At 54.0% G+C, this 27,827-nt stretch overlaps 2 protein-coding genes across 2 annotated transcripts; both read left to right on the top strand.

Annotated features, from left to right (window-relative positions):
* Positions 1–522: 522 nt before the first annotated feature.
* On the top strand, positions 523–6,847 carry LOC125149853 (ubiquitin-60S ribosomal protein L40-like). Its single transcript, XM_047829013.1, has 4 exons — positions 523–759; positions 798–922; positions 6,070–6,198; positions 6,706–6,847. The coding sequence occupies exons 1-4, from the start codon at positions 523–525 to the stop codon at positions 6,845–6,847; spliced, it is 633 nt and encodes a 210-aa protein (XP_047684969.1).
* A 9,250-nt stretch (positions 6,848–16,097) lies between these two features.
* On the top strand, positions 16,098–27,477 carry GRHPR (glyoxylate and hydroxypyruvate reductase). Its single transcript, XM_047831207.1, has 9 exons — positions 16,098–16,258; positions 17,861–17,991; positions 18,906–18,978; positions 19,522–19,638; positions 21,369–21,457; positions 22,539–22,643; positions 23,436–23,571; positions 25,187–25,317; positions 27,137–27,477. Exons 1-9 carry the CDS (start codon positions 16,176–16,178, stop codon positions 27,256–27,258), a joined length of 987 nt encoding a protein of 328 aa, XP_047687163.1. The 5' UTR covers positions 16,098–16,175; the 3' UTR covers positions 27,259–27,477.
* Positions 27,478–27,827: the final 350 nt, after the last annotated feature.

The raw sequence follows: 27,827 nt of genomic DNA, 5'->3' as shown, positions 1-27,827 counted from the left end.
TGTAAGGACCAAAAATCAAGCAAAGAAAACCGCCCTGACAGTTAGAGACCAGAATCTCTGCAGTTTCCCATTTTCTCCTTCAATATGAAACCTTTGAATGTAAACATCATCCTGTGGTCTTCAAAATGATCATTTTTGTTGGCCGAAGGATCATGAAGGACTCAAGTGTATTTACTAGATCATCCCCCTACTGTTCTAAATTGAGTGTGTTTACCTTTTCTTGAACTACACACAACCCTGTGAGTAGCACCCTTACGTGTTCAAATTTTGCTTTGCTTTTTAAGCATTATTTCATTAGGATAAATAACTAGTCAAAGTGCGTAAGGGGCCCTTATGGTTCTGGGTGTGTTTTGTCAAAGTGCTGTTTCCCAAATGGTTGGCCCTGGTGACACGTAGGTGCGTATAGAACCACTACGTCTTATGCCAAGAAGGGTCTACTCCGGCTACCGCATCGTTCGAAATGCACCAAATTTGAAAGACGGCGGAGCAGTTTGGGGGCAGCTGCCTGTGGCAGACGCAGAGATGCAGATCTTTGTGGAGACCCCGACGGGCAAGACCATCGCCCTCCACGTTGAGCGCAGGGCCACCACTGAGGATGTCAAAGCCAACGTCCAAGGCAAAGAGGGCATCCCGCCTGACCAGCAGCATCTGATTTTTGTGGACAGACAACTGGAAGATGGCCGCACTCTGGCAGACTGCACTACCCACAAAGAGTCCACCCTGCGCTTGGCGCGCCTGTGGGGTGGCATCGTCTCCGTCGTCAACATCATCTCCGGTGTCACCGTCATCTCTGCCAGCTGGCCCAGAAATGCAACTGCGACAAGAGGATCTGTCACAGGTCTTATGCTCACCTGCACCCCCACGCTGTCTACTGCCTCAGGAAGTGCAGCACAACCTGCCGGCCCCCACCTCCCAGAAGAAGGTCAAACAAGGGCCTTCCATCCGCTCTTCCTTGGCCAGCAAGGTGGTCTCCTGCATGAGTCCCAAGGCCCTGGCGCCTCAGTTTCCCTTTCATTGAAAAACAACAGCAACAAATGCACCAAGTTCGAGGCTGGTCCTGACAAAAGATGAAAGGAGGCATGGATATTTGTTTGCCGGTTTAAAAAATGCCCCACCTGGCAATATTGTAAATCCAGTTGACAGCTCGCTTAGCTGGACAGCTGCAAAATTATTTGTTTCTTGACGTACGTTTTGAAAGGTGGGAGAATTCAGACAAAATGAGCCTTTGTTTGTAGTCAACATTTCATAAGGTATTTGCTTTGCACATTTAAAATGCTTGCGTGGGGCACCTGGGTGGCTCCGTTGGTTAAGCGTCTAATTCTCGATGGCGGCTCAGGTCAGGATCTCACGGTTGTGAGATCGAGCCCCACATCAGGCGCTGCCCTGACTGGGGAGACTGCTTGAGATTCTCTCTCTCTGCGCACCCCCTTCCCTGCCCCACACACTCCCTCTTTCTCTAAAATTAAATGAAGATGCTTACAAAATGCTCCCACACTGTGCTAGTTTTGCCACATCATCTCCACCATTTGGGCACTTTTATTTTAATTGTTTCTCCCTGAAACAAATAAATGTTCTTCTATCTACCAAATCTGCAGCTCCGGGTCTGTGAGACCCGTTCGTAAGGCAGGGAAGGAAGAGGCAATGCAATGTATGTGCCCCTCCTGGAACCAGCTAATAGCCATATGCTCCACTTACTAAGAATTTGCTCTCTGCCAGGCACTTTCTTGTGTTATCTCAGTTAACCTTTGATTCTCTTAGATTGGTACAATTTCCCCACTTTACACATGAGGAAACAAAGACACAGTTCCTAGGGATATAGACATTATGGATGTAGCAGGTAGACTGAGAACAAGGATAGGACTGATGTTAAGAGGCAAGGGTCCTGCTCCCAGCTCTGTCCCCACCTCTAGCTTATCATTCAATCCTTCTGGACCTTGTCTCTGCCCAGGGGGAGGCTGAGGGCCAGGGATGGGCACCATCATTCGGGTTCTTCACATCCCATAGCTGGGTCCCCTGGACCCCTGGGAGGCCAAGTACTGCCTTTTCTTTCTCCGAATGACACACGAGGGCAGTCACGATCTCCAGGCTCAGCCAAGCATGGACAGGCCACCCCGATCAGCCCACAGTGGGTTGGCACATGCTGTGTTTACAGGGTTTTCATTGCTCACTCAGGAACTCCAAAATTCAAGTTTGCCCTTTTCTTCATTCTCCAAACAGGTTTTGAACATGGACTGGACTCTGATGGCTCTGGCCTTGGGGCCAAGGAGCCCGCTGCACTCCGCCTTGTGACACCACCGAGGGGCTTGGGTAGGTCACTTCTGCGGCCTCTGACCGCAGTTTCCTCGTCTGTGAAATGACTGGCTCAGAGGGTTGTTGTGAGGCTTAAGTGAGGCGAAGGGTGTGACTGAGGCCCCGCAAGAGGCGCTCCGGGTGCTCTCTGGCTATGACTCATGTGCATGCTGGGGAGTTGGCCTGACACTGACACCCAAAACCGACCGGCGGGGTGGGGGGGGGGAAAGTGTCAGACAGGGAGGGGAGGGGGTAAGCTTTCCCTGAGCGTCGGCGGGCGGGGTTCTGGGAGGTGCCGGAAGGGCTAGTGTTTGCACCAAAAGAAACTCAAGTTCTGTTGAGTGATCCAGCCGCTGTCTGCAGCCGGAACTTCCATTTAGAACCTGGACGGGGGACTTAGGGAGACTCCACACGCCCAGAGGGGACGCCCCCAGCACACCTTGGGGGACTCTGCCCACCCTCTCTGTCCAATGACAGACGCACTTCACTCATTCGTTTGATAAATATGTATCGTGCATCTGATATGTGCAGGCATTGCTCTTGGTACTAGGGATATGTCAGTGAACAAACAAATCCCATGCTCTCAGAGCTTACATGCTGGTGGAGAATAGAGGGAAACTGGACGATAAACAAAAACTAAAGATATCAGATTGGGGGTGAGTGCGAAGGGGATAAATAAGGCAGGATGAGGGGCATAGGAAATGGTTGGTGGGATACGGTCAGGGAAGTCTGCAAAGGGCTGATCTGGGAGTGCGATCTGTAGAAAGTGAGGGTGCAGACTTTGGGGATGGGGAAGAGAGTGCCAGGCAGGGGTCCAGCAGGAGCAGGAGCCCTCTTGACAGCGTATAAGGCATCAAGGACTCCAGGGAAGTGGGAGAAGTGAGGGAGTGCAGGCAGAGGCAATTGTGTGGGCTGTGTGGACTGGGGTGGGGCTCCGGTGTGACCCCCAGGGACACAGGAACCCTGGGCGGCTTCTCAGAGGAGTGCCACCATACCCTGGCTGCCTGTAAGAGGCCCCAGGCAGGGTCAGGTGGTCAGGAAGCCACCGCAGAGATGATGGAATTTGGACCAGGGTGGACGCAGTGGAGGCGATCCTACGTGGGCATAAAGGTAGAGCCAGAGTTTGTTGAGCCAGAGTCTGCCGCCCAAGCCCCTCCTGAGGATGCAAGTTCCCCTGTGGCCTCACCAACTACCACCCAGGAGTCTCCTCATTCCGCAGGTGATTGCAGAAATAAGACTTTAAAGACTTGCCTCCTCCCCTCCCAATAAAACTAAATGTAATCACTGGAAGAAAAGCTCCACCCCCCAGGGCGCTGCTCCCTCCGGTGGAGGCAGAAGATTAGACGAGATTTGCAGGACTGGGTTGACTTCCAGTTTAGATGCTTTCCATAAATTAATTACAGAGGCAAAGCGGAGAGGGAGGCCCTGGGGCAGCTCCTCCCTGCTTCCCAGACAGCTGGGCTGCTGCCTGCGGTCTGGGAGCTGCTGGAACTCCTGATTTCGGGCCAAAGGTTCCTGCTGTCAGCCCTGCAGGTTAAGCATCTTAGTCTCCAGGAAGGACACAGAACCCTGGGGCTTTGGTCTTTCTCCTGAGGGCAATGGGGAGCCATGGAAGGTGGCAGGCAGAGAAGGGACAGGACCAGATTTGCTTTCCAGAGGACACCCTCTGGCAACTCCGAGAAATTTAAGTGGAGGAAGGGAGGCTGGAGTCCAGGAGGTCCAGGTGGGGCTCTGAGAGAGGCGGGGTGGGAAGGGAATGGGGGTCAACTAAAGGGGTAGGAGTTGCCACTAATACACATCCACCTTCCTGGGCTATCCACAGTCAATCGTGGCTCTGCCCTTTGGGTGCCAACCTGACGCCCAGCTCGTCCAGGCCCTGGTCTCCTCTCAGGGTGTATGTAGCCTGCAGCCTCTTGGGCCCCAAGCCAGGCCAGTAACTCATTTCTGAACAGTTTTAACTGAATATGAGCATTCTACTTCTCCTGAGCTATTTATCCCTTCTCGTCCCAGATCAGGGTTTTCAGCCCAAACAGCAGCAGAGGAGACGGATTTCCAGAGGTGGTTTATGGGACTTCTGCTGAAATAGTTGAATGAACTCCACACACAGCCTGTAGGGAGCTGACTCATCCCTCCGAGCTCCATGTTCCTCCTCGTCATTTATTTATTTTTGAGACAGAGACAGGGAGCGAGCAGGGGAGGGGCAGAGAGAGAGGGGGACACAGAATCTGAAGCAGGCTCCAGGCTCTGAACTGTCAGCACAAAGCCTGATGTGGGGCTTGAACCCATGAACCGCAAGATCGTGACCTGAGCCGAAGTCAGACACTTAACCGACTGAGCCACCCAGGTGCCCCCCACCCCTTTTTTTAAAATCTCCCTGGCCTGTCTTAAATCAGGGATAGGGCCTTGGTGCTCATCCAGGTAGAACGTGACAACCTTGGCCTTCCAGCAGTGTGCCTGAGCTCCTCCCTCAGGTCCTGCTCAAATCCTTTCCCTCAGCAGAATCTGCCTGTCCTGCTCTGCATCACAGAGCCGGGCCAGGCCAGGCCGCCCCCTCCTCCAGGAAGCTATACTCGGCCCAGATCTCCTTGGATGGTGCTGACTGACCGTATGCAGGGAATAGAAGCCCAGCTCCCTTGCCTGGGGTTTCAACGACCCTGAGATGTAGCTTACACTCCAGAGACAAACTACCACCGGAGCCCTCCGCATTAGGACAGAAATGGCACCATTTACCTTCCTCCCCTCCTTTCTCCTGTGTCCCCCTCCTTTCCAGGCTCATTCTGGGAATACTTCCTGGATAAATCACTTGCACATGGTCCCATCCGCAGCTAAGAGCCTGCTTCTGGGGAACAGACGGAACAAAGCCTCCACGCTTTTACTCCTGCTGTTTCCTTTTCTCAGACCATCCCCTCAGCAGCTGCTTCCTTACAAACTAGACCGATGCTGATGCTGGCCGGGTCCCACACAACCTCTCCTCCTGAAGGGAACCTTCCCAGTGGGGATGGCCCGGTTCTGAGGTCCCCAGGTGCCTGATGGCTAGCCCAGGCTCCTGGGAGGTGGCCCCCTCTCCATGCCTCCACCCCGCTGCGGCCACTGTCCCGCTGCATGTGGAATTGTGCTACCCCTAACCTCACAGCCTCCCTGGGCCTCTGTGGCTCCATCGGTTTGAAGGGGGCTCTGGCCTCTGGTCCTGTGTGAGCACTGCTGTTGTTCAGGTCCTGGAGCCCTGCTCTCCCCCCGCCCCCAACTCCTTGGCCAGAGCTGAGCTTGGCCATCAAGAAAGCTCATTTAAGAATCAACCGTCCTTCCCTGATCACAGAACCAAATACTCCGGCTGTTACAGCTCATTACGAAGTCCCAGCCATACCCTGAGAAGGATTAAGGAACTGGCTCTGGTAAAAAAAAAAAAAATCCCTAGCAGAAATAAGGCGCCCCCACGGCAGGGAGCCCTAGAAATCGGACTACAGTAATCTTTGGTAATCTTCTCCTGTTCTGTTCCCACTAAAGCACATTCCTGGTGTCTGCACAGCAGCTGGCTTGGCCGACCTCTGGGTGACAGGCCGCCTGGCGGGGAGAGCAGTGGCCCGGGGTGCTGGGCTGTGGGCCCACAGGCAGACGGGGGAGCCCTGTTAAGCTCAGGTCATCCTGTGGAGGGAACCTGAGTCTGGACAGCAAGAGGCCTGGGCAGTCGTTTCTCTGCCTGGAGATCGCAGGTGACCCAGGCAGGTCACTGTCCCCTGCTCACACTCAGTTTTCCCATGGGAGTGGTGTCTGTCCTCGCAGGGGTCCACTCACAGACAACACGTTTACTGAGTGGCCTCCCCAGCCGGGCACTGGGCCTCACAAAGGCTTGGACCCCACCCTGTACTTGCCCTGGTGTAGCAGCTCCTGGTGCGTGGGGAAGATGCACAGGTAAGTGGTGAGGGTCAGAGGGGAAAGTGGGGGGTGTGTGGTGGTGGTGCTAACACAAAGCCAGAGGCTTGCAGCCAACATCCTGGGTCTTAGGGAGGGGGTCTGGGCAGAAGCAGAAGCTCCGAGAGATGCACAGAGGCCATGGATAAATCAATAGCTGGGGAAGTGACAGAAGGAGCCATTGGGGTTGGCCAGTGGGTTGGGTCAGGGCAGTCATGGGTGCTGTGGTCAAATGCTTTGGTGTCACTCTGTCCTGGGCTTGAGGCCCTGCTCAAACTTGGTGAACTTGTGTAAGTCCTTCTTTTCTCTGAGTCTCAGGGTTTTTTGGTTTTTGGTTTTTGGTTTTTGGTTTGTTTTTTTTTTTAGGAATAGTAACAGCGACCACTGTCAGGACTGTGTGGCAGAGAAGATCCCATAGTGTGAAGCCTGACAGAACTGGGCTCAGTCCTGGGTGGAGGTGGCTCCCCCATGCCCAAGTCTCCCAAGCCAGGGTCCCCTGCTTTCCAGAAGAGCCGGCCAAGGGGCCGAGAAAGGGAAACGTGGCTTCCTGTGCCAGATGCAGGACTGCAGCAGAGCTGAAAGTCCAGAGGTGATCCAGGTCTGCTGGAACAACTGGGTGACCCCCCTACCCTTCCATCTTCCCTGGTGAGTCTCCCAAAGGTCTCCTGAAAGCCTGTGGGGCAAGTCCTGCTAAGCCTCCCTTCTTTCCTCAAACAGGCCCCAGCACTCTGCCTGCAGCTCAAACACTCACCCTATCCCTGGGGACATGCCTCACTGGGAAATAAAATTCAAACACATTTCCCAAAGGCCTGGGCTGGCCAAGGGGGACCAAGTAAACCCTCTGTTACCCTCTGTGGCTAGGGCTCAGGCCTGATGTTTGTAGCATCCGTTTCCAGCAATCAGATGGGAGCCCAGGCAGGGGCCAGAAAGAAAGCCACACTGAACCTAGCTCGGTGTGCATCATCACAGAAGTTCTTTTTCCTCTCTGAGCCTCAGGTTCCATATCTGTGTAATGGGTGAGTAAGAGATCTCTCAGCTTCTCCCATAAGTCATTAAAACTATTGTGCTCTGTGGCCAGAGAGGTTCCAGGACCATGCAGCTGAACAGAGGGAGACTTCTGGGTCATGTGCTGTCAGGCCGCAAGAGAGTGGAGAGGAGCAAACATCTTTGGGTGTCTGGAACCCCAGCCCCTAGTTTCCTGCATGTGCTCCACCAACATGCCCCCCTCCAATCACAAATCAGGGAAAGGCACTCCCATCAGGGAGGAGATAATCAGATGATCTAAATTCAAATCCAGTTCTTCCCCTTACCCTTGAGCAAGTTACTTCTCTGATCTATGCCTCAGTTTCCTCATCTGTAAAATGGGGCATCCTAAAATCTACCTCATTGGCCTTTCCAGGGATTAAATGAACTTGTGTGTGTGAAGTGCCTAGCATGGACCAAACATTCACTAAGTAAAAGTTTCCTTTCCTTGGGGCCTCTTCCCCTCCTCCCATGTCATCATGTGGCCTCATCCTCCATTGCCTATGTCAGCGGCTTCTGCTTCTCTTCCCTTTTGCCACATGCCCATGCTTTCCAGCCTCCAGGCCTTTGCTCGTGGCATTTGTTCTACCAAAAGTGCCTTTTTTCCCTCTCTCTCTCTTCCACCATCCCAAATCTTCTTGCCTTCCTTGTTCAGCTCAAATGCCATCTCCTCCAGGAAAGCTCTCCTCCTGTGCCAGCTGACTAGAACACAGATAGTATGGGCACCAGAAGGGGCAACTCCCTGCCCACAGTTGCCTCTACCTTCTCCTGGGTTGGAATCAAACATGCAGAGCGTTGTTCTCCCCCACCCCGCAGTACACAAAAGTGACCACTAGGTGGTGATACAAGGACAGTGTCCCAGCGGGGATGAGCAGTGAGGGAGGCCACCCAGGCGCTGGGTGCATCATCTATTCATTTCCTCCACAAATATTTTCTGAGTACCTGGCATGAGCGAGACTGCAGGACAACAGCAGTAAACAAAGCAACCACGTCCTTGCTCTCAAGAAGCTTATGTTCTAATGGCAGGAGGTAAGAGAAAAAACACAAAATAAGGAACTTTGTAAAGCAAGAGAAACATGGGACAGAGGTGAAGGCTAAAGAGAACATGCTGGACCCCACTTGTGTTCAGGCCTCTGAGTGAGCTTTTCTTCACTGAATAGCAGGATCTGTAATCAGAGTGTCACTTAGGACACTCAGAGAGTGGCCAAGCTGGAAGCTGCCCCAGCCCCTCGCTAATCAAAGTGTGTTCCATGGAACAGCATCAGCATTATTTGGGCACTTGTAAGAAATGCATATCCTCAGGTCTCTCCCAAGTCTACTGAATTAGAATCTGCATTTTAACGAGATCCCGAGGTAACTTGTGTACATGTTAAAGTGAAAAGCTTTGCTCCAGTCCAGAGCTGTAGGGGTGACCCACAGCCATGGGCCAAATCTGGCCACCTACTCTCATACAAGAAGGGTCTTGTTAAAAAAAAAAAAAAATCCAAGGACACCTGGCTGGCTCAGAAGAGCGTGAAACTCTTGACCTTGGGTCCTGAGTTCAAGCCCCATGTGGATGTAGAGATTACTTAAATACATTTTTTAAGAATCTAAAGAGTAATACTTTATGATGCATGAAAATTACATGCATTCAAATTTAAATATCCATACATAGTTATTTTGTCTGTGGCTGCGTTCAGGCTATCATGGCAGAGCTAAGTAGAGCAGCAGAGACCATAGGGCCCACAAAACCTAAAAGATATACTCTTGGGCTCTTTGCAGAAAAAGTTTCCCAATCCCTGCTCCAGCGCAACCTCCTCAAATGAGAAATCGGGGCTCAGAGAGAGGCAGTATCTTGTCAAGGTCTCAGAGGAGCCCTGCTCGTATTTCCACATGCCACTCGAGGCCCCGTTTGCACAGCATCTGGTTTGGGGAATTGAATTGCCCTCACCTTTTCTATGTTTGGAGTGATGGCCTGTTGGAAAGTTTTTTGTCTAAGATTTATGATGTACTCAAGACCTCGCAATGAGATTTCCATTTCAAATGAAGCCGGTATGGAGTCTAGAATGAGATGTGGGTACCCATAGGAGAACCGGGTGCCTTTTACTAGGGTGTGCATGACTGGTATTAGGCCTTTTCCTGAGAAAATGGGAACCCTGGGATCCTGAAAGGAGGAGAGGCTTTCAGGGGTCTCAGGGCAGGGAACAGGAAGCAGGCTTTCCTGCCCCTAGCCAACCCCCCCCCCCGCCACCCCCGCCAAGTGAAGGATTCCTGTACCATGTGGGGTGCTCTGAGGCTTTGAGCTGGATCGCAGCTGAGCACCTACATCGAGTGAGGGAGCGACCAAGTAGTTCCCTGCTGTCTCCACCTGCTATTGGTGCTGGTAGGTGTGCAGGCCCTGAGAGGGGGCAGCAGAGAGCAATGGTCAAGGCCTGGACTGTGTCTGGGGATGCAGTCCCAGTGGCTCTCCCCTGCTCAGCCCCAGCCATGGTTGCCACCGTCCTCAGGCTTGAGGGTAATCACAATACTTAGATTTAAATATCAGCTCAACCACTTACTTGCTGTGATATCTTGGGCAGGTTTCTTAACCTTTCTGAGCCTCAGTTTCCTCATCTGCAAAGTGGGAGCGATAACAGCACCCACGACAGAGAGTTGCTACAGAGATTAAAGGAGGTAAAACACAGGTAAGGACAGCCACAGACACACTGTTGCCCCACAGTGAATGTTAGCTCTAATAACATGTTGGAATAATATTACCCATCATTTGTTGAATGAACAGGGGGGCAGCACATAATTCCTAATCAGAGATTTAACCAGCATTTATGAGCACCTGCACTGTGCTCGGTACTCATGGGCACTTTTCTTTTCTTTTTAATGTTTATTTATTTTTGAGAGAGAAACAGAGTGTGAGCAGGGGAGGGGCAGAGAGAGAGGGAGACACAGAACCCGAAACAGGCTCCCGGCTCTGAGCTGTCAGCACAGAGCCCGATGTGGGGCTCAAACTCACGAACCGTGAGATCCTGACTGAGCCAAAGTCAGATGCTTAACCAACTGAGCCACCCAGGCGCCCCTCGTGGGCACTTTTCTATAGGTTGCCTCTTGCAGCCCTTTACCACGGCCCAGGAGGCAGCCACACTCCCTGCCTCCCAGCAGGCAGCTGCTCCCCAGCTCTTCCATCTTCAGGTATCTCTGGGTGCATGCCCAGGCCGTCACTCTGTGCTTGAGTGGGGGAGGTGGAAGGGGCTAGGTGCAAGGCCAACACTGGGGTGCTGCAGTGTGACCCCCCACCTGGTTGGACTCTAGCCAGGCCTGGGGGCAACAGAGGAGAAGAGAGTGAGGCAGACCCCCAGGACAGTTGGTCAGGACTCAGGAGGGTTACTGGGTTGGCTCAGGTTCAAGGTTGAAGATTCCAGAAGGCAGGGTGGGGACAAGTCTTAGAGATGGGGTAGAAGCCAGATGGCCAGAAAAGATCCCAAGGGCCGAGGAGACCCATCAGCTAGGGTGACCTAATCCAGACCCCTGAGTCCCCTATACCTCCTGACCAAGGGCAGGAGGGGTCCAGGGCCCAGAGCAGGGGAGAGAGTTGTAGGGGACAAGTGCCATTGCTACGGGGGTGAAGATGGAGAGGCAGCAGTGCCTGACATGGGCATGACTTGGGCCCATTTTCTTCCCCTAAGAGGTGAGGATCGAAGTCAATCCCATTCGGTCAACATTTCCTGCGTACTTCCCAGGCTCAGCCCTGGGCTTGGTGCATACCAACCGCCGTGACATCCAATGATCGGTCCCCCACTCTGGTTTGGAAACCAAGGACCAGACAGAAGTGCTTTGCCTGACACCGCCTGGCTAGTTTGTGGCCAAGGCGTATATTCCGAGCCAGCCCTGTTCTCAAAAAGCCTCAGAAATGAAACAGGGCACGAGCACCTAACTCTCTGTTGTAAAGGGGCCCTGAGATGGCGTCCCCACTGTGTTATGCTACTCCTGCTTACAGTACACTGAAACAAATAACCGCACAACAGAGCCCTTTTACCGCCTTACGTGGACTGGTCACAGAAGACTAGCTAGAGAGCTGAACAGGACGATTTAGAAACAGACTCCAATAGGCGCACATCCAGTATGTGATAGTGGGGGAAAGACGGATTGCTTCTTTAAGAGTGTTGAACACCCTCAGGGGCGCCTGGGTGGCCCAGTCAGTTAAGCATCCGACTTCGGCTCAGGTCGTGAGGTCGTGGGTTTGAGCATCCGGCTCTGTGCGGCCAGCTCAGAGCCCGGAGCCTGCTTCGGATTCTGTGTCTCCCTCTCTCTCTGCCCCTCCCCCACTCACGCCCTGTCTCTCCCTCTCGAAAATAAATAAAAACATTTAAAAAAATTAAAAGTGTTGAGCAACGTGTCCAGTGTGCATGTTCAGCCCAGCAGCCTAGCTGAGGGCCCAGCCGACAGCCACCGTTGATGAGCCGACATATGAGCGACTCTAGCCCAACCACCATCTGAGTCCATGAAAGAGCCTGAGATAAGAAACTCTAGCTGAGCCAAGCCAACATCCAGAACCGTAAGAGATGATAATACGGTGACTGCTGTTGCTTTAAGCCACTGTTTGGAAATAATTCATGACGCAGCAATAGAGACCCAATACGCCACGTGTGACCAAATGTAGAAGCCATAGGAATAAAGAATTTGTGCATTAAAAATAATCAATAAAATCAGGGGCACCTGGGTGGCTCAGTCGGTTAAGTGTCCAGCTCTTGATCTCTGCTCAAGTCACGATCTCACGTTTTGTAAGATCAAGCCCCGCATCGGGCTCTGTGCCGACAGTGCAAAGCCCGCTTGGGATTCTTTCTTTCTCCCTCTCTTTCTGCCTCTCCCCTGCTCTTTCTCTCAGTCTCTCTCTCTCTCTCTCTCAAAATAAATAAATAAACTTAATAATAATAATAATAATAATAACAATTAACAAAATCAAAAGACTAACACAAACTGGGACAAAGACCGTATTTGCAAATCATATTACAGACAGAGGGCTAATTTCCTTATTGGACAATACAGTGCCTGTAAATCACTAAGGGAAAGATGCCCAGCTTATCTGCATAGGCAAAGGATACAAATAGTTTATAGAAAAGGAAATGGCTTCAAATGTGTGGGAAAGTATCATTTTAAAAAATAACACCCTGGAGAGATAGGTGCTTTCATACATTGCTGGTAGGAGGATATATTGAACAACTGTGAAAAGCATTTTATTAGAATCTGTCAAAAGTTATAGTGCATCTACTTTCTGACCCAGCAGTTTTGCTTCTAGGGATTTATCCTACAGCTGGATTTATACATGCACAAGATGACATCTGCCAAAGGTTGTGCCTTGTGGCATTGTGACAGCGAAAGGTGGGAAACAACCCAACTGTCCTTTAATAGGGGATTCTTCATTGTTTATGGTTCACTCCCGCAGTGCAGTACTCTGCATCAATAAAAAGAATGAGGCTTGACGTGTGCTGATGTGGAATGATCACCAAGCTCCACTGTTTGGTAAAAAACCAGGTGATGCAAAGTGTTTGCACGTGCGACCATTTCTGTGAAAGCATACGCGCGTTCTCGTAGACATTAAACACCTCTGGAAAGATGTGACTGCTTCTGGGGAGAGGAGAGACAGCTCCACCTTATACCTTTGTGTGCCTTTGGGAATTTGCATCTTGTGCATTTGTGATCTATTCCAAAATTAAAACATTCATTTAAAAATAGTGCTTGAGTAACTGGTTAACCATCTGAGGACATTCAGGTGAGCCCCTCCTGAAACCATATGCAAATGTTCCAACACATTCCAAAGGGATTCAAGAGTTGTTTTAATGTTTATTTATTTTTGAGAGAGAGACAGAGTGCGAGCAGCGGAGGGGCCCGGAGAGAGGGAGACACAGAATCCAAAGCAGGAGCTGAGCTGTCAACACAGAGCCTGAACACAAGGCTCGAACCCACAAACCGGGAGATCATGACCCGAGCCGAAGTCAGACGCTTAACCGACTGAGCCACCCGGGTTCCCCCAAATGGATTCAAGATTTAAATGTAAAAGTGAAATCATAAAAGCCCTACAAAAACTCCTTTTCTTACTATCATTTTGAACTTCCGTGTGCTCTAAATCTCAGTCTCCCTGACAGAACTGTGGCCCTGCCTCTCTGTTGCCCAGGTGTCCCCTAGTCTACCAATCCCATGCTGGTGACTCTGAAACTATGGCTCCAGCCCCCACCTCTCCCTGACCTTCAGACTCCACCTCCCTCCTGGGCTCTTCCAAGGGAGCTCTCCTGAATGTAGCTACCTCTCTCTCCCCTCCCCAACCCTTACACCTCCTCCTGGACATCCATCAAAGTGACAGCCATCTCCAAGAGTCCCCCTAAGCCAATACCTTAGATGTAGCTCCCCACTCGCCCCCTTTACCTTCTGTTAGAGACTGAATGTTTGTGTCCCTCCACCCCCGCTTATATTTTGAAATCCTCATGCTCAATGTGATGGTATTAGGAGGTGAGGCCTTTGGGAGGATTAGGCCATGAGAGTGGAGCCCTCATGAATGGGATCAGTGCCCTTTTAAGAAAGACCCCAGACAACTCCATTGCCTGTCCCACCGAGTGAGGACGCGGCAAGAAGATGGCCATCTATGAATTAAGAAGCCCTCACCAGACAGTAAACCTGCCTGTGCCTTGACCTTGAGCTTCCAGCCTCTAGAACTGTACGAAATAAATGCCGTTTAGGCCACCCAGTATATGGCATTTTGTTACAGCAGACCTAACAGATTAAGACACCCTCGCTACTCCCATCAGGCTGGCACAGTGGTTAAGAGCCTGGGTCTGGAGTTGGGATGCTGGGTCTTGAATCCAAGCCCGGCCTCCTAGTAGCTGTATGACATTAAGCCAATGATTTCACCGTTCTTGCCCTCGGCTTCCTCATCTGTGAAGTGGGGAGAGTAACGGTATGCCGCACAGGGTGTTGCAACGTTTAAATTAGTGAGCTACCACGTCCAGTGACCGGAACTTAATAAGAACCCCACCGATATTAGCTACTTGTTACACGATTAGTTTTCCCCAGTGAAACCCTCTCCCGCTCAGATCCTTCCTCTCTCTGCCACTTCACTGGTTCCCCCCTCAGGGACCTTCAGCGGCTCTGTGTTCCGGCTCACACCCACCACCCACTAACACTGAGTGTCAGCTGGGTGCTCTCCCTCGGGGGAGGGGGCCCGTTCAGGTGTCATGCCCCCTCCTTCCCCTGGTGCGCAGGCAGTGTCCCCGCCCGTCCTGGTGTGGAGGAGGAGCTGGGCTCAGGTGCCATCATTGATTAACAGGCTGTGCTGTAGCCCAGAGGGCCTGGTCTGCGGACAGAAAAACACCTTGTTGTGTCAATGTTTGAAGTGTTTTAGAAATTGTCCTTGGGGTGGCCTAGCAGTGCAGATAATGGTCTCTGGGGTAAGACATTCATTAACGTGTTACTTAGGGAGATGGTCAGGGATCCAGATGACGCAGGGGGCCAACTCTGGCCTTTCCGGTGATTTGCTGTGTGACCCCAAGCTGGACACGTGACCTCTCTGTGTCTGTCTCTGTTTCCTATCTGGGCCCTGAGGGGGCAGAAATGGATTCAGGTAAAACTGGCGGGGAAGAGACTGCCAGGCGGGGCTTTTGTCCTCTGGGTGCTCCTAGGCCCAGCGTCCCCCTCCACTTGTCCTAAGTCTGGCTTCTGCAGCTACAGTTCTGACCAACTAACTACCAGCCTCAGGGCACCAGGGTATGGGTTTCCCTGGACGTGTTACTATTTGTCAGGCACCCGCCACATGTGTTACATGCTGTGGTAACATTGGCACACGTGGTTCATTCATCTCTTCGACGAGCCATGAGGTAGCACGACTATTAACCCCATCTCACAGACGAGGAAGCTGAAGCACACGGAAGTTTAATGACTTGTGGCTAGTGGGTGGCAGAGCTGGGATTTAAGCCCAGGCTTCAGAGCCTGAGCTCCTCACCTCTCCCCTCCACAGCCTCGGTACGCGATGGACACCTAACATGGCCCAGGCGCCATGCAAACGGTGCTTGTTTAACGGTCACAGTAACCCTCAAAGGTAAGTGCTTGTTACCCCATTTTGTAGCTGAAGAAACTGAGGCTTAGAAAGATGACGTGAGCTGACCAAGAGGACTCAGCTTGCCAGTCAGCAGTTGTCCGGCCTGCCAGGTGGCCCATGACCAATTAAACTCCCCCTCACAACTGTGGATTTCCTATGGGGAAATGCACCAGGTTTTAAAGAGGCCATGCCTGGACTCACACCGCCCTGGTCCAGCCTCCTGGGTATAGAAGACACAGGCCTGGATCAGAGCTCACCTGTGACCAAAGGCCTCTGCCTGGAACAGTGTGACCATAATGGAAGAGACCTAGCAAGGACAGTCAGGCTCTGGGAATCAGGATGGTCCCTGACTGCATCTCCCTCTCCGGACAGACACACTCCGACAGCTATAGGCATGCTGACAGACATCCACACACACTCACACAGGACTCTCCCCTGGATGCCCCTTTACCCACCCCAACTCCCAACTCCAGACACACCTTCCGCCGCAGTGAGTGCTCAGAGGGAGGCCCTGGGGACCAAGAACAAAGGCCCGCCAGAACAAGTCCCAGTTCCACCAGGGCTTGGTCACGTGCACACAGCTTCACGAGGCTCATACTTGGGGGCCCCACAGCTACACCCCATAAAAAGTCACACTGTCACTGCCACTCCCTGAACACGCACAGCCCCCACTGGCGGCCCACCGGGTCCCTTCCCCCACCCCTGCTCGCTGTGCAATCTCCCCCACCTCACCCTCCTGAGTCCTCTACCCCGACTCCTCCTACCTCCCTGTATCTCCCTCCCCCGCCTGCCCAGGCCCCGCCCCGCCCCCTCCGAGGCCCCGCCCCGTCTCTCGTCAAGTCCCGCTTCCGTCCGGCGGTCCGGCGGTCCCGGTCAGCGTCGCGCGGCTGGTAGGTGGATGAAGCCAGTGAGACTCATGAAGGTGTTCGTCACCCGCAGGATCCCCCCCGAGGGCTGGGCCGCTCTCGCCCGCGCCGCAGAGTAAGAACCCCGCGCCCCCGCGGCACACCGAGTCCCCGGGGGCCGGGGCTGGGGGTGGTGTCTGGGAAGGGGCTGCGGAGCCCGGGACCCACCCCCCCCCCGCCCCGGATCTCCAGCACCCCGCACCCGGGGTGACTCAGCGTCTCTAGGCGCGTTCGGGCGGGCTTGGGGCGGCCTCCTGACCCCCCACTTGTATTTGGTGCGGAGGACCGGGGGCGGGGGGGGGCGGGGGGGGCAGGGGCCAGGGGGAGCTAGGACCCTGCGCTTGCCGGACTTCCCAAGCTGTGCCGGGCGGGGCCGGTCGTGGAGTTTGGGGAGGCTTAAAGAAAGTTCTCTACGGCCTAGCCTTCTCTGAGCCTGTTGCCGCTAGACCCTGCAATTCCCATGCACGTGCAGTGCGGGTGAAGGGAAAGGCCTGGGGAGAGGGGAGGCCGCCTGTGACGCAAGATCCAGGCTGTTGAAACTTTACCCTACCAGGGTCAGGGACCTTAGCAGTCACTGGCCTGGTCTCTTTGGACAGTTGGCAGGGGCCTTTCCTGACCCTTAAATTGAAGATTGCATGCCAGTTTTTCAGGTGTTTCCTATGCATAAACTCAATCCTTGCAACACTGTGGAGTTGATACTGTAATTCCTGTTTTACAGATAAGAAAACTGGGAGAGGTTAAGTGCCTCACCCAAAGTCACACTGCTCTGGTGCGGTGAGCTGGGATTTGAACTCAGCTCTGTCTTACTGTACTCCGTCATACAGGTCTGCCCTGCCAGTGTCAGGCAGGGAGAAGGTGGGACCCAGTGACATGCGAAAATGAGATTTATTGATTTTGTTCAGTGCAACAAAAGCTTTGCTGGGGACCTATCAAGGACCCAGCACTGAACAGGAAGGGGGGAGGCAGAAGCAACAATGGTGGTAATGGCCGTAGACCGCACAGCTCAGCACTGGGTGCCATGCCCATGGAGAGGAGGGTGAAAGGTGGGCTATGCCGGGGCTTGGCCTGGCAGCAGGGTGTTCTGGGAGGTGCCAGCAGCCCTCCCGTGTCTTGCCATACTTGATGGCTGCACCGAATTAAATAGCAAGGACTGGAAGGCTGGGTAGCACCACTGGGAACACATCCACGGCACACGAGCTGCCGTGGGAGTGTGCCCTAAAACCCCTCTGCGCTGCATCGCTTTGCTCTTGTCCTTCCTGGCAGAGTACAAGTAGGAGACTTTTCCGCTGCATGGATTCCCAGGACAGGACGTTCAAGCCTCACGTGGTGCAGGCCCACCCCACCCCGCCCCCTCACCAAGAGGCCGGTGAGGGTGATAAAGCTCTTCCCTGCTTTGAGCTGAGAGCTGTCCCCGTGACTTTCTCCTTTCAGTCCAGGCTCTTGTCAGCCCTTGGTGGCCTCTACTCTGTGACAGCCCTTTACCCTCAGCCACCCTTTGGAGACAGTTCTGAGGGCGCCATGCACCTGACCCTGACTCTCCTCAGCCAGCCCCAGGCAGCCCAAGGCCAGAGCGAGCAGAAGGCACTTTGAAAGGGAGCCGCAGCCCTGGGAGGCCTTTGGGAGCCTGGGGGCCTCTGGGGGCTCCCCTGCTTCTGAGAGGCCTTTCTTTGGTCTTCAGCTGCCAGGTGGAGCACTGGGACTCGGATCAGCCAATCCCCGACAAGGAGCTGGAGCGAGGTGTGGCCGGGGCCCACGGCCTACTCTGTCTCCTCACTGACCGCGTGGACAAGAGGCTCCTGGATGCCGCAGGTGTGTGCACTCTGGGGAGGATTCCAAGGGTGTGTTGGCCCCGCAGGGCACCCGATCTGCTGCGGCTGGCTTCCCACACAGGTCTGCAGCCACCTCTCTGAGTTCTGAAGGCATTCGCTGCTGTGCTAGGCCAGAGGGAACCGTTGTGTGTGGCTCCCTCTGGCCCAGGCATTGCTTCTCTCCTGGCTGGGACTCAGGGCCCTCATCCAGCCCTGCCACAGCCTTGCTTTACAATCTCAAGAAAGGCCCTGTCCCTTCTGGGCTCATTTGTATCCTGTGGGAGGTACTGTCTCAGTGCCAAGCTCCAGCAGGTGCCCAGGATGTGTTAACCCCAGACACAGGTCTCAGCCCTGGGCCAGGTAAATGTCAGCCTATGTAGTTGTTTTGAGGAAAGGTTCAGACTCAGAGGCTGTTGGATGGGAGGAGGCCCTCACAAATCAGTGCTGAGTCAGTCTGTGCCCCAGCCTTTCCCTGCAGCTCTCTGGTGGCCTGCCCTGTGGAGAGGGTGTGAGAGGGTCACACCGCAGCCACTTCTCAGTGGATGCCTCAGAAGTGTCCATAGCAGGGCCCAGGTGTGGTCAGTGGAGACTGGAGGATTCATTGGAGGAACAGTCCAGTGGGTAAGAGTGGAGGCCTTCGTGTCAGAAGCCCCTGGGTAAACCCCAGCTCTGCCACGTGGCAGCTTGTGACTGGGGCAGTCCGCTTCATGTCCCTGAGCCACCACTGAGCATTCAAGGAGGATTGTCAAATCTGTTGAGTAAGATTGTTCAGAATTTTAAGTAAGGAACCGAGATGTCAGCCTTTCCTCTTATCCTAAGAAAATAATAATAAGCAGATGGCCCTGTGATATCTCCAGTGTTATGGCTTTGAATCCCGTGAGGAAAGATACAGATGATGCTTTTTCTGCACAACAGGAGCCAATCTCAAAGTCATCAGCACAATGTCCGTGGGCGTTGACCACCTGGCTTTGGATGAAATCAAGAAGCGGTAAACGCAGCTTGCACATTTGGCGGGGGCCGGGGTGAGGGCTGACCCCCAGAGCCGGAAGGGGAGCAGAATATTTATTTGCTCATATCCCTCCAACCCTTCGGTGGGGATATGAGGTGGCCGACGATAAAATCTGTGCACGGGAGCACGGGTCAGTTACGATAAGCCCGAATGGTCAGGAACGGCAGGTAACATCCGCGAGGTAGCACCCTTTCTTACTCAGCGTGGTTTTTGACCCTCACAACAACCCCTTGCAGTAGAAGAGGCTGGTATTCTTCCTTCCCTCTTGAGACGAGGAGATTCGGAAAGGCCAAGTAGTTATCTGCCCCAGACTCCGGGCCCTGATCTTCCGTCTTCGTGTCCCTCCCCCAGTGGGAGACCAGGGGAAGGAGGGCTGACCGTTCCTGAGGGCCCGTTTACAACTCGGAGCTTCCCGGTGGGCAGCACAGAAAGGGAGCAGAGCAGCAATTTGGAGATGCCCCAGAGGTAGAAACTGGTGAAGGTGCTTGAGGCCTGTGTTGCCACCAGATCTTTGCTTCATAGTGGCATCCGTGTGGGCTACACCCCAGATGTCCTGACAGACGCCACGGCAGAACTCGCCGTCTCCCTGCTGCTCACCACCTGTCGCCGCTTGCCAGAAGCCATCGAGGAAGTGAGGAAGTGAGTGAACCCCTAAGGGGAAAGTTGGCTCTGCTCAGGAGCTGGTTCCTAAGCACCCAGTGTCACCCAGGCCCCGATGTGGTCCCCACCCCCAGCCGTGTCCCATCTACCGGGGGGGAACAGACTCAGCCAACACCCTGAAGTACAGGGCAGAGCTGAAGAGAAATGTGGGGGAATCGTGGCACAGAAGGGAAATCGTGAGAGGGGCGGATAAGGGACGGACAGATCAGCTCTGCCTGGTTGGCGAGGAATAGGGGCAGGGGTGTGGATCAGAGGCTTCACACAAGAGGTGGCATCCTCTTGAGCACTTAGAGGGACAGGTCCACCATCCTTGCTCGTGATGCAGGACTCCCAAAAGCTCTGAAGCTGGAGGTTAGTTCATAAGCCTTTTGGTAGCAAAACCTGACTGGACATGACAGGAGGCTGTTAATGATTTTTATTTTTCTCACTCAGTGTAAACATTCATGTTTTTATTTTTTTTTAATTTTTTTTAAGTTCATTTATTTTGAGAGAGAGAGAGCACAAGCCGTGGAGGGGCAGAGAGGGAGAGAGAAAATCCTAAGCAGGCTCCACACTGTCGGCGCAGGGCTAGACGCAGGGCTTGATCTCACGAACCATGAGATCACGACCTGAGCTGAAATCCAGAGTCAGATGCTTAACCGACTGAGCCACCCAGGCGCCGCAACACTCATTATGTTTTGCTGCAGATACACCGATGTGTTTGATCGTGAGCTGAGGGTGTTGTGTAGAATGTTGCACATGCACCAGACAGCCTTTCTGAAAACTGAAAGTTCAAAACCCTGGCCTGAAGGTTTCAGGTCAGGGACTTGTGTCTGCGTGTCCAGAGTTGGGGCAGGCATTCCAGCTGCAGGGAGGCCAGCAGGCATGCAGATGCAGGGCCCCAGGGGTGCAGCTGGGGCGGGGGCATCAGGCGGCTGAGGAGACACAGTGCTGCACGTCCCGCTCACATCCCGCTCACATCCTGCTCACCCTCTTATCCAGGGAGTCGGCATCTTATCAGAAGTGGCTCAAGGCAGGCGCCATCCCCCTGTCCACCCAGGGCAAGGGCGGGGAGCGGCTATGGCTTTACTTTGTGTTGCTTCCCTGGGGTGCTGAGAATTCTGGTTTTGGAATCCCAGCCCCCGAGTTTGCAACCTGCTGCTCCTACCTCTGCCCTGGCTGGATGACCTTGGGGCACCCTTTCTGGTCTCAGTTTCTCCATCTGAAAAATGGGACAAGGACTTCTAAGACCCCTTCCAGGCCTTGGATTCTGTGTCCCCAGTGGCTTTATCTTTTTTAAAAATTTTTAATGTTTATTTATTTAGTTTTGAGAGAGAGAGCATGCACGCACACAAGTACACAAGCAGGGGAGGGGCAGAGGGAGGGGAAGACACAGAATTGGAAGCAGGCTCCAGGCTCTGGGCTGTCAGCATAAAGCCCGATGTGGGGCTCGAACCCACGAACTGTGAGATCATGACCTGAGCTGAAGCCGGACGCTTAACCAACTGAGCCACCCAGGTGCCCCACCCCCAGTGGCTTTAAAGAAAGAGTCTTTTTGGCTGCTTATCCAAAATGCTGAGTGGCTATGGGTGTAATTCATGCTACTGTGTGTTCTTTGACCTGGAGAGGATGATCTTCTCCCCCTGGGGGTTCTGGGTCTGTGAGTTTGCAGTGAGCCCTCATCTTTGCCCAAGGCGGGGTCCTCTTACCCACCCCTCCTCTCCTCACAGCGGTGGCTGGACCTCATGGAAGCCCCTGTGGATGTGTGGCTATGGACTCACGCAGAGCACTGTCGGCATCATCGGGCTGGGGCGCATAGGTGAGGTTCCCACCTACCCACTTGTCCACTCCAGCAACCTTGGCTTGGTTTGAGTCTTTGGCGCCCTGTGTCTAGAAGTTGACAGTTCTTTGGAAAGGGTGGCCATAACTGGCTGTTCCCAGTGCACTTTGCATTCAGAAGGAACATCTAATGAACAGACACAGCTTTGTAAAACACAGGCAAAAACAGAAAACAGAAGAAACAAAAACAGGAGTTTGTTAAGAACTCGCTAGGTGATAGAAGCAAGCTGTAAGCGTCAGGCTTCTGTACGATGACAGCTCCATGCAGAACAGATGAAGGTGACAATGACGACGACGGCGGGGTTGGGGCCTCTAGGAGGGTTTCTTGTGGGACAGCTCGCGCTCCCCCAGGCCTGTCTGGAAGGCATTTGACTCATAAAGCTTTAACTCAGGAACCAGACGGTCCAGTGGGCCGAGCTTTACCTGTGATTCTGCAGACGCGACAGAGCTGTTTTCTTCCAGTGGCTCCTGCTTGGAGAAATCTGGCATGAAGGCTTGTGCTCAGCCAGACAGGCAGCTGTCACTGGTTCTCGGGCATCTGCCTGGCACAGAGGTGAGGGTGAGGATGGAGTTGGAAGAACCCACCAACTTTGGGGCACTTTCTGACTCTGAAAATCCAGCAGCCCAAGTAGCAGCTCATGTAAAGATGTCTTAAAGATTTGGGGCGATTTGGCAGTTGGGCAGTGCCACCGAGAAGTCATAAGAGGTCTTGGGCTATGTTAACAGAAGCAGGGGTCCAGAGGAAGGGAGGGGACCGCTCAGTCAGGCCACTCCTGGGATGCCAGATCCAGTTCTCAGGCAAGGTTAGCAGGGGACCAGGACCATGTGAGGACAGCATAAGCCAGCCACAGCCTCAGAGGAGCTGTGGGGCTGCCTCCAGATCTCTGTCCCCCTGGGGGCAGTGTGGGCTGGCTGGGGGCTGGTTCACGGGGCAGGACCAGTTCATGTGGGGAGCTGATGAAAGGGCCAACCTCCCAGGGGCTCCCTGGCCCTGGAGCTGCTGGGTGCTGCTCCTGCCCTCTCAGGGGTTGGGGACAAGCCAGGACACTCTTTGCCTCCAGGTCAGGCCATCGCTCGACGTCTGAAGCCATTCGGCATCCAGAAATTTCTATACACAGGGCGCCAGCCCAGGCCTCAGGAAGCAGCAGAATTCCAGGCCGAGTTTGGTAAGTATAGCCTTGGTTTCCATAGGAGCCCTATCTGCACCCATCTTGGGGGGGGGGGGGGGGGGGCAGTCTCTCTATTCCTGTAGTGGCAGCATTTGGGGGGCAGAGTGTGGGAGCTCCAGGTGTTCCTAGGGCCTGCGGTGTCCCTCAGGTGCTATCTGATCTGCTTGCCTCTGGACACAGGCCCAGTGAGAGAGCACAGGGACTTATCTGAGCCACACAGTGAGTTCTCTTCATGCCAGAACTTTCCAGGAACACTTTCAGAGTTCCTTGTCACCACTGTCCATGTCTGGGCCGAGCAGCAGGATGGTGACAGATGTAAGGAATTGCTGGGAACTCTCACTCACGTTTTCTTAATAAACTGGTGAGCCCCGTCCCCCAGCCTGTGTCTGGTGGATGCAGCCCCTTGGCAGGTACATAGCTCGGTGAACAGAGGGCAGTTGGATTTTAGCCATTCCTCACCCCCTTGGCACACTGGGCCCTGAAGGTGGTGAAAGCCAGAGGCACCCAGGTCCCACTGTGTGACCTTGACAAGCTCCTGCCCCTCTCTGGCCTCAGTTTCCCCATCTGTGAGACCAGGGGCTGGATGAATGCTGTAATACACCAGGATCCCACCAGTGGCTATCAACACTATACAGTTATCAGAGGTGTTCAGGTAGAGACAAGGCCTTCAGGAAGCTTCTTGGGAGTTCCCAATTCTGGAGAAGGAAGCGAGGACCAGTTCTGGTCTCCCACCCTTCTGCCGTCTCCACCCCGGGACCCGGCGTCTGATGGAACCCTGCTCTCTCCCAGTGTCCACCCCCAAGCTGGCCGCCGAGTCTGATTTCATCATTGTGGCCTGCTCCTTAACGCCTGCAACCAAGGGACTCTGCAACAAGGACTTCTTCCAGCAGATGAAAAAGACAGCCGTGTTTGTCAACATCAGCAGGTATGCCGGGGCCGTCTAACCTCCCTGGGGTGCCGAGCGAGCCTGGAGAGGGGCTGCCCCTGCTGCTGTGATCCAAGGTGTTCCTCCCTGTAGGCTGTTGATGAGACCACAGGTGCGGCTTGCCACTCCATGAACCAACCCACCAGCCACTCAGAAGTAAGTAAAGGCCACAAGAGAGTGCCCCAGGCTGGGAGGAAGAACAGCATGCTGGTCGGAGCAGGCCTGGCATGCCTGGTTCCCAGCAGTACCCCGAGCCTTGCTCAGGGCTGGGCACAGGTGGTGTTGGTTCAGAGAGTGGAGGCCTGATAACGGCGAGGAACTAGGTACCCTTGGGCAGCCCGTGTTCTCTACCACAGAGAGTTGGACCTAATGATCTTAACAGCCCTTCAGAGGCTGATCACCCACAACACGGAGCCTAGGTCTGCCCGTCTGAGGCAGTGACGGTTTGAACCTTTGTACTTGGGAACATAGACCCAGACCCAGTTTATTGTGATTCGTCACAGTGTCCCCAGGGTGCCTTCAGGCCACTGGGCATGTGGGGGCAGACCTTCCCTCTCTGTCACTCCATCCCCTTCCCAGATGGTGCCCTTTGAACCTGCTTAAGTCAGGGGCGCCTGGGTGGCTCAGTCGGTCAAGCGTCCGGCTTCGGCTCAGGTCATGATCTCATGGTCCGTGAGTTCGAGCCCCGCGTCGGGCTCTGTGCTGACCACCTGGAGCCTGTTTCAGATTCTGTGTCTCCCTCTCTGTCTGCCCCTCCCCTGTTCATGCTCTGTCTCTCTCTGTCTCAAAAATAAATAAACGTTAAAAAAAAAATTTTTTTTTTTTAAATGAACCTGCTTAAGTCAGTTTGGAGGCAAATAAAGGCAAAGGGAGGGCTTTCATGAGGCCCCCCTCAGGGCTCCCCACTCCAGAGGCCCCTGTAATTCTTAATGTTCAGCCACAAAGGAGGTGACCTGGAAGGGAGCGGGACCTGCAGGAACACAGGGCTCATGCTGATGGCTGACAGCGTCCCAGCTTCCATTCACTGAGCACCTGCACATACCCAATACCATGCAGGGGGCTGCGTTCTTTCTTACTGCACGGACACTGCTTCGTGTGCAGTCTAAGCGTCTAGCCCACAATTTCTTTACTTCGGTGGCCGGGTCACGGGGCGAAGGCTGCCCGCATGGGTGGATGTAGTGAGGAGTATCCTTGCGTCTCTGCCCGCAGTAGGCATGTGCCCACCAGCATGCTGCAGTGGTTCTCAGCGGGTGCTCCGGGGGCCAGCCAGATCACAAACACCTGGACGGGGCCCCACAGGAACGCCGATGCCGGGCCCTGTGCCTGCAGCGGTGGGTCAGTACGCACACCTGGGGATGGCTGTGCTCTCCCTGTCTTCCAGAGGAGTGTGACACGCTTGCCCGAGGTCACACGGCTGCAAAGTGATAGGCCTGGGCCTCTCAGTAGTACTGCAGAGACTTACTGTAAGGAAGTGTCTTGTCAGGCTTCCTCCTTTAAATGTCGGTGCCCACTGTGCCTGGTCAGTGGGAAAATGTGTCCTGCGGGTGGTTCTGCCATAAAGGAGGCCTGGGTGGAGGAAGCTCCGGGGCACCCACGTCACCACTGTCATTCGCAGGGGAGACGTGGTGAACCAGGACGACCTGTATCAGGCCTTGGCTGGCGGGCAGATTGCCGCTGCTGGAATGGATGTGACGACCCCAGAACCGCTGCCGACAAACCACCCTCTCCTGACTCTGAAGAACTGTGGTGAGAACGGCGATTTCCTGATGCGAAGTCATGTAGGACCCCAGGAGAGATAGGGGTGGTCTGGAGGTGCTGGGTGCAAAGCCGCCGTGAGCAGTACCGAGCGCAGAGGGACACGCCCCGGACCACGTGTTTATGCTCCTGGTGACACTGGCACATAGTGACGAGGGGAGGGCTTCTTGGGCATGTGCATCTAGGTCTCTGTCCCTAAAGGAGTGAGTCTAGGTGGTGGGGTGGGGGGTGGACTCGTTGACAAGAAGGGTGTGACTGCGTGTCTTCCATCCATAGCTTGCGTGGGTAAGACCCGTTACTATACACTGCCGTGACCAGTGCAAGGGTGAGAAACTGAAAGCGTAATTGCAATTCTGATATTTGTAACTCGTGCCAGTCTCTCGGCTCCAAACCTACCCTTGGATATTCCGCTTTCGTGATGCGGCGGCTGGGACGCCGCACACCCCGTTTCTGCTGGGCCCGCCAGCCGGGAGGTGGCAGGACCTGGCTTCCTCCTGCCTTCCCGCGTGTCTGTCTCTGCTAGCAGCACGTGGCAACGCTTCCTGGCCAGTGGCAGCCGTCCTCGCGGTGGCCAGCAAATCTGGCTTGCAGTCTTCCCAGCATCGGCTTAGCTGCTGCGCTGCCTCAGAGACACAGGCCACAGAGGTTGAGTCGCAGGGCTAGAGGGGCCCTTCCTTCAGCGTCCTAAGTTTTACACACAGTCCCACCCTCTCCCTGTCACCCAGCCCAGGGAGGTCAAGGCTTCTGCAGGTTGCCGTCTGGGATACCTTAGTGTGGTGGTTCTTAAATCTCTACATTCCTCAGTCACCTGAAGGGACTGACCGAGCACAGGGTGCTGGGCCAAGGGCTTCTGCTCCAGGAGGTCTGGGGTGGGGCCTGAAAATACGCGCTTCTCATGTGCTCCCACACCAGTGCTGCTTTGAATGGAGGCTCAAAAGAGGAGTTAAGGATTTTTAAAAGTTACATTGCACGCACATCTAAAATGTGAAAGACATGTGTGTGCGTTTTGATAAAAGTCCATCTTTTGGTTGTCCTTCATCTCAGTCAACTAGTGCATAAGCTCAGCCCGTGCAACATTCCTTTCTGAGCCTTTGAAAACTCGACAGGAGTCGGTGCAATGATCTCTAGAAACATAAAAGAGAAGATTTCAGCTGGGCTTTCTCCATGTCCGTCTCCTTGATTTTTGCTGACCATAGGGTTTTCTACACGTTCCATGATCTCTCCAGTCCTCTTGAAAAATCTGATCTCCACTTACAATAGCTTGAGTTAGATTTTGCTTTACCCGGGAGTTCAGTTCAGTGCCCTGGGTGCTGCTTTTGAAAGGCATTCTTTGAGGACAAGTGACCTCACTTGCTCTGCAGTGGGTGGGGCCAGAGGGAGCCGGTCTGTCCACCGTTTCCTCTTCTGGTTAGTTGTGTAGATGAGAAACCGTGTGGCACCACGTTCAGGGGCACGGGTGTGGATGGCCAGTGCTGAAACCCCCAAGCTGAATTGGCACCTCGTTTCACCATCTGATATCTGAAGGGCTGGGTCTGGATAGGCTCCAAGACCCCTTCTGGGTTCAACATCCTCAAATTTAGGATACACATCTCTTGCCACCCTCGCATCTGGGTTTCTGTAGCCTCGAGTCCCTAATACCGTTACTCCGACAGCCCCACGGGAGTGCAGCACGTGAGAGTAGGCAAATCAAAGACCACTAAGGCAGGTCCTCTCTATTCTTCTTACTGGCAACCCCTGGTAGGGAAAGCAGAGCCCGCTTTAAGGCTCTTGAAACACCCTTCTTACCTCCCTCTCCTCCGCTCCTTTCCAGTGATCCTACCCCACATTGGCAGTGCCACCTACGGAACCCGAAACACCATGTCCCTGTTGGCAGCTAACAACTTGCTGGCTGGACTGAGAGGGGAGCCGATGCCCAGTGAACTCAAGCTGTAGCCAGACAGGAGTCCCGGAGGGTCAGGAGGCCAGCGGTGCCCTTGGAGTCTGTCAGTGGGCATAGGCTTCATTTGGGCCCACAGGACGGGAGCCAAGGGAGAGTCTGATCTGTTCCGATCCTGTGGAATGAAGACCAGGGCTGACACACGGGCTTGCCACTTTTGTGAATGGAATCGTCTGAGCCAAAAGTATGTGATCCTATTAAATGATGGTCTGAGACACTGTGTGGTCCTGTAACTGGGAGAAGCTAACCAGAGCACCTGCTTCCCTTTCTAAAATCAGGACATCTAGTGACCTGTGGGTTCTGCCCCGCCCCCAGCCCTCACCCCGCCCCCCCCCACCACCACATGTGAGTTATTAGAACCTCTCCACAACACCTTACCCCTCATCTGCTCAGCTCCTTCGCTTGTCCCTCACTGAGGGTGGGACAGCCAGAGCCCAGCAGTGATCATGGCACTTCAGGCCGATACCTAGACCATCAAAGCCAATATACATGGCAAGGAGAACTGGGTGAGGTCACAGCACTCTAAATTTAGGGTCAAGAATAATTGGAGGTAGATGCATTTAAT

The sequence above is a fragment of the Prionailurus viverrinus genome, chromosome D4 (assembly GCF_022837055.1).
Source record: "Prionailurus viverrinus isolate Anna chromosome D4, UM_Priviv_1.0, whole genome shotgun sequence".
NCBI classification, from domain to species: domain Eukaryota; kingdom Metazoa; phylum Chordata; class Mammalia; order Carnivora; family Felidae; genus Prionailurus; species Prionailurus viverrinus.
This window is presented reverse-complemented; position numbering and strand designations above follow the sequence as displayed.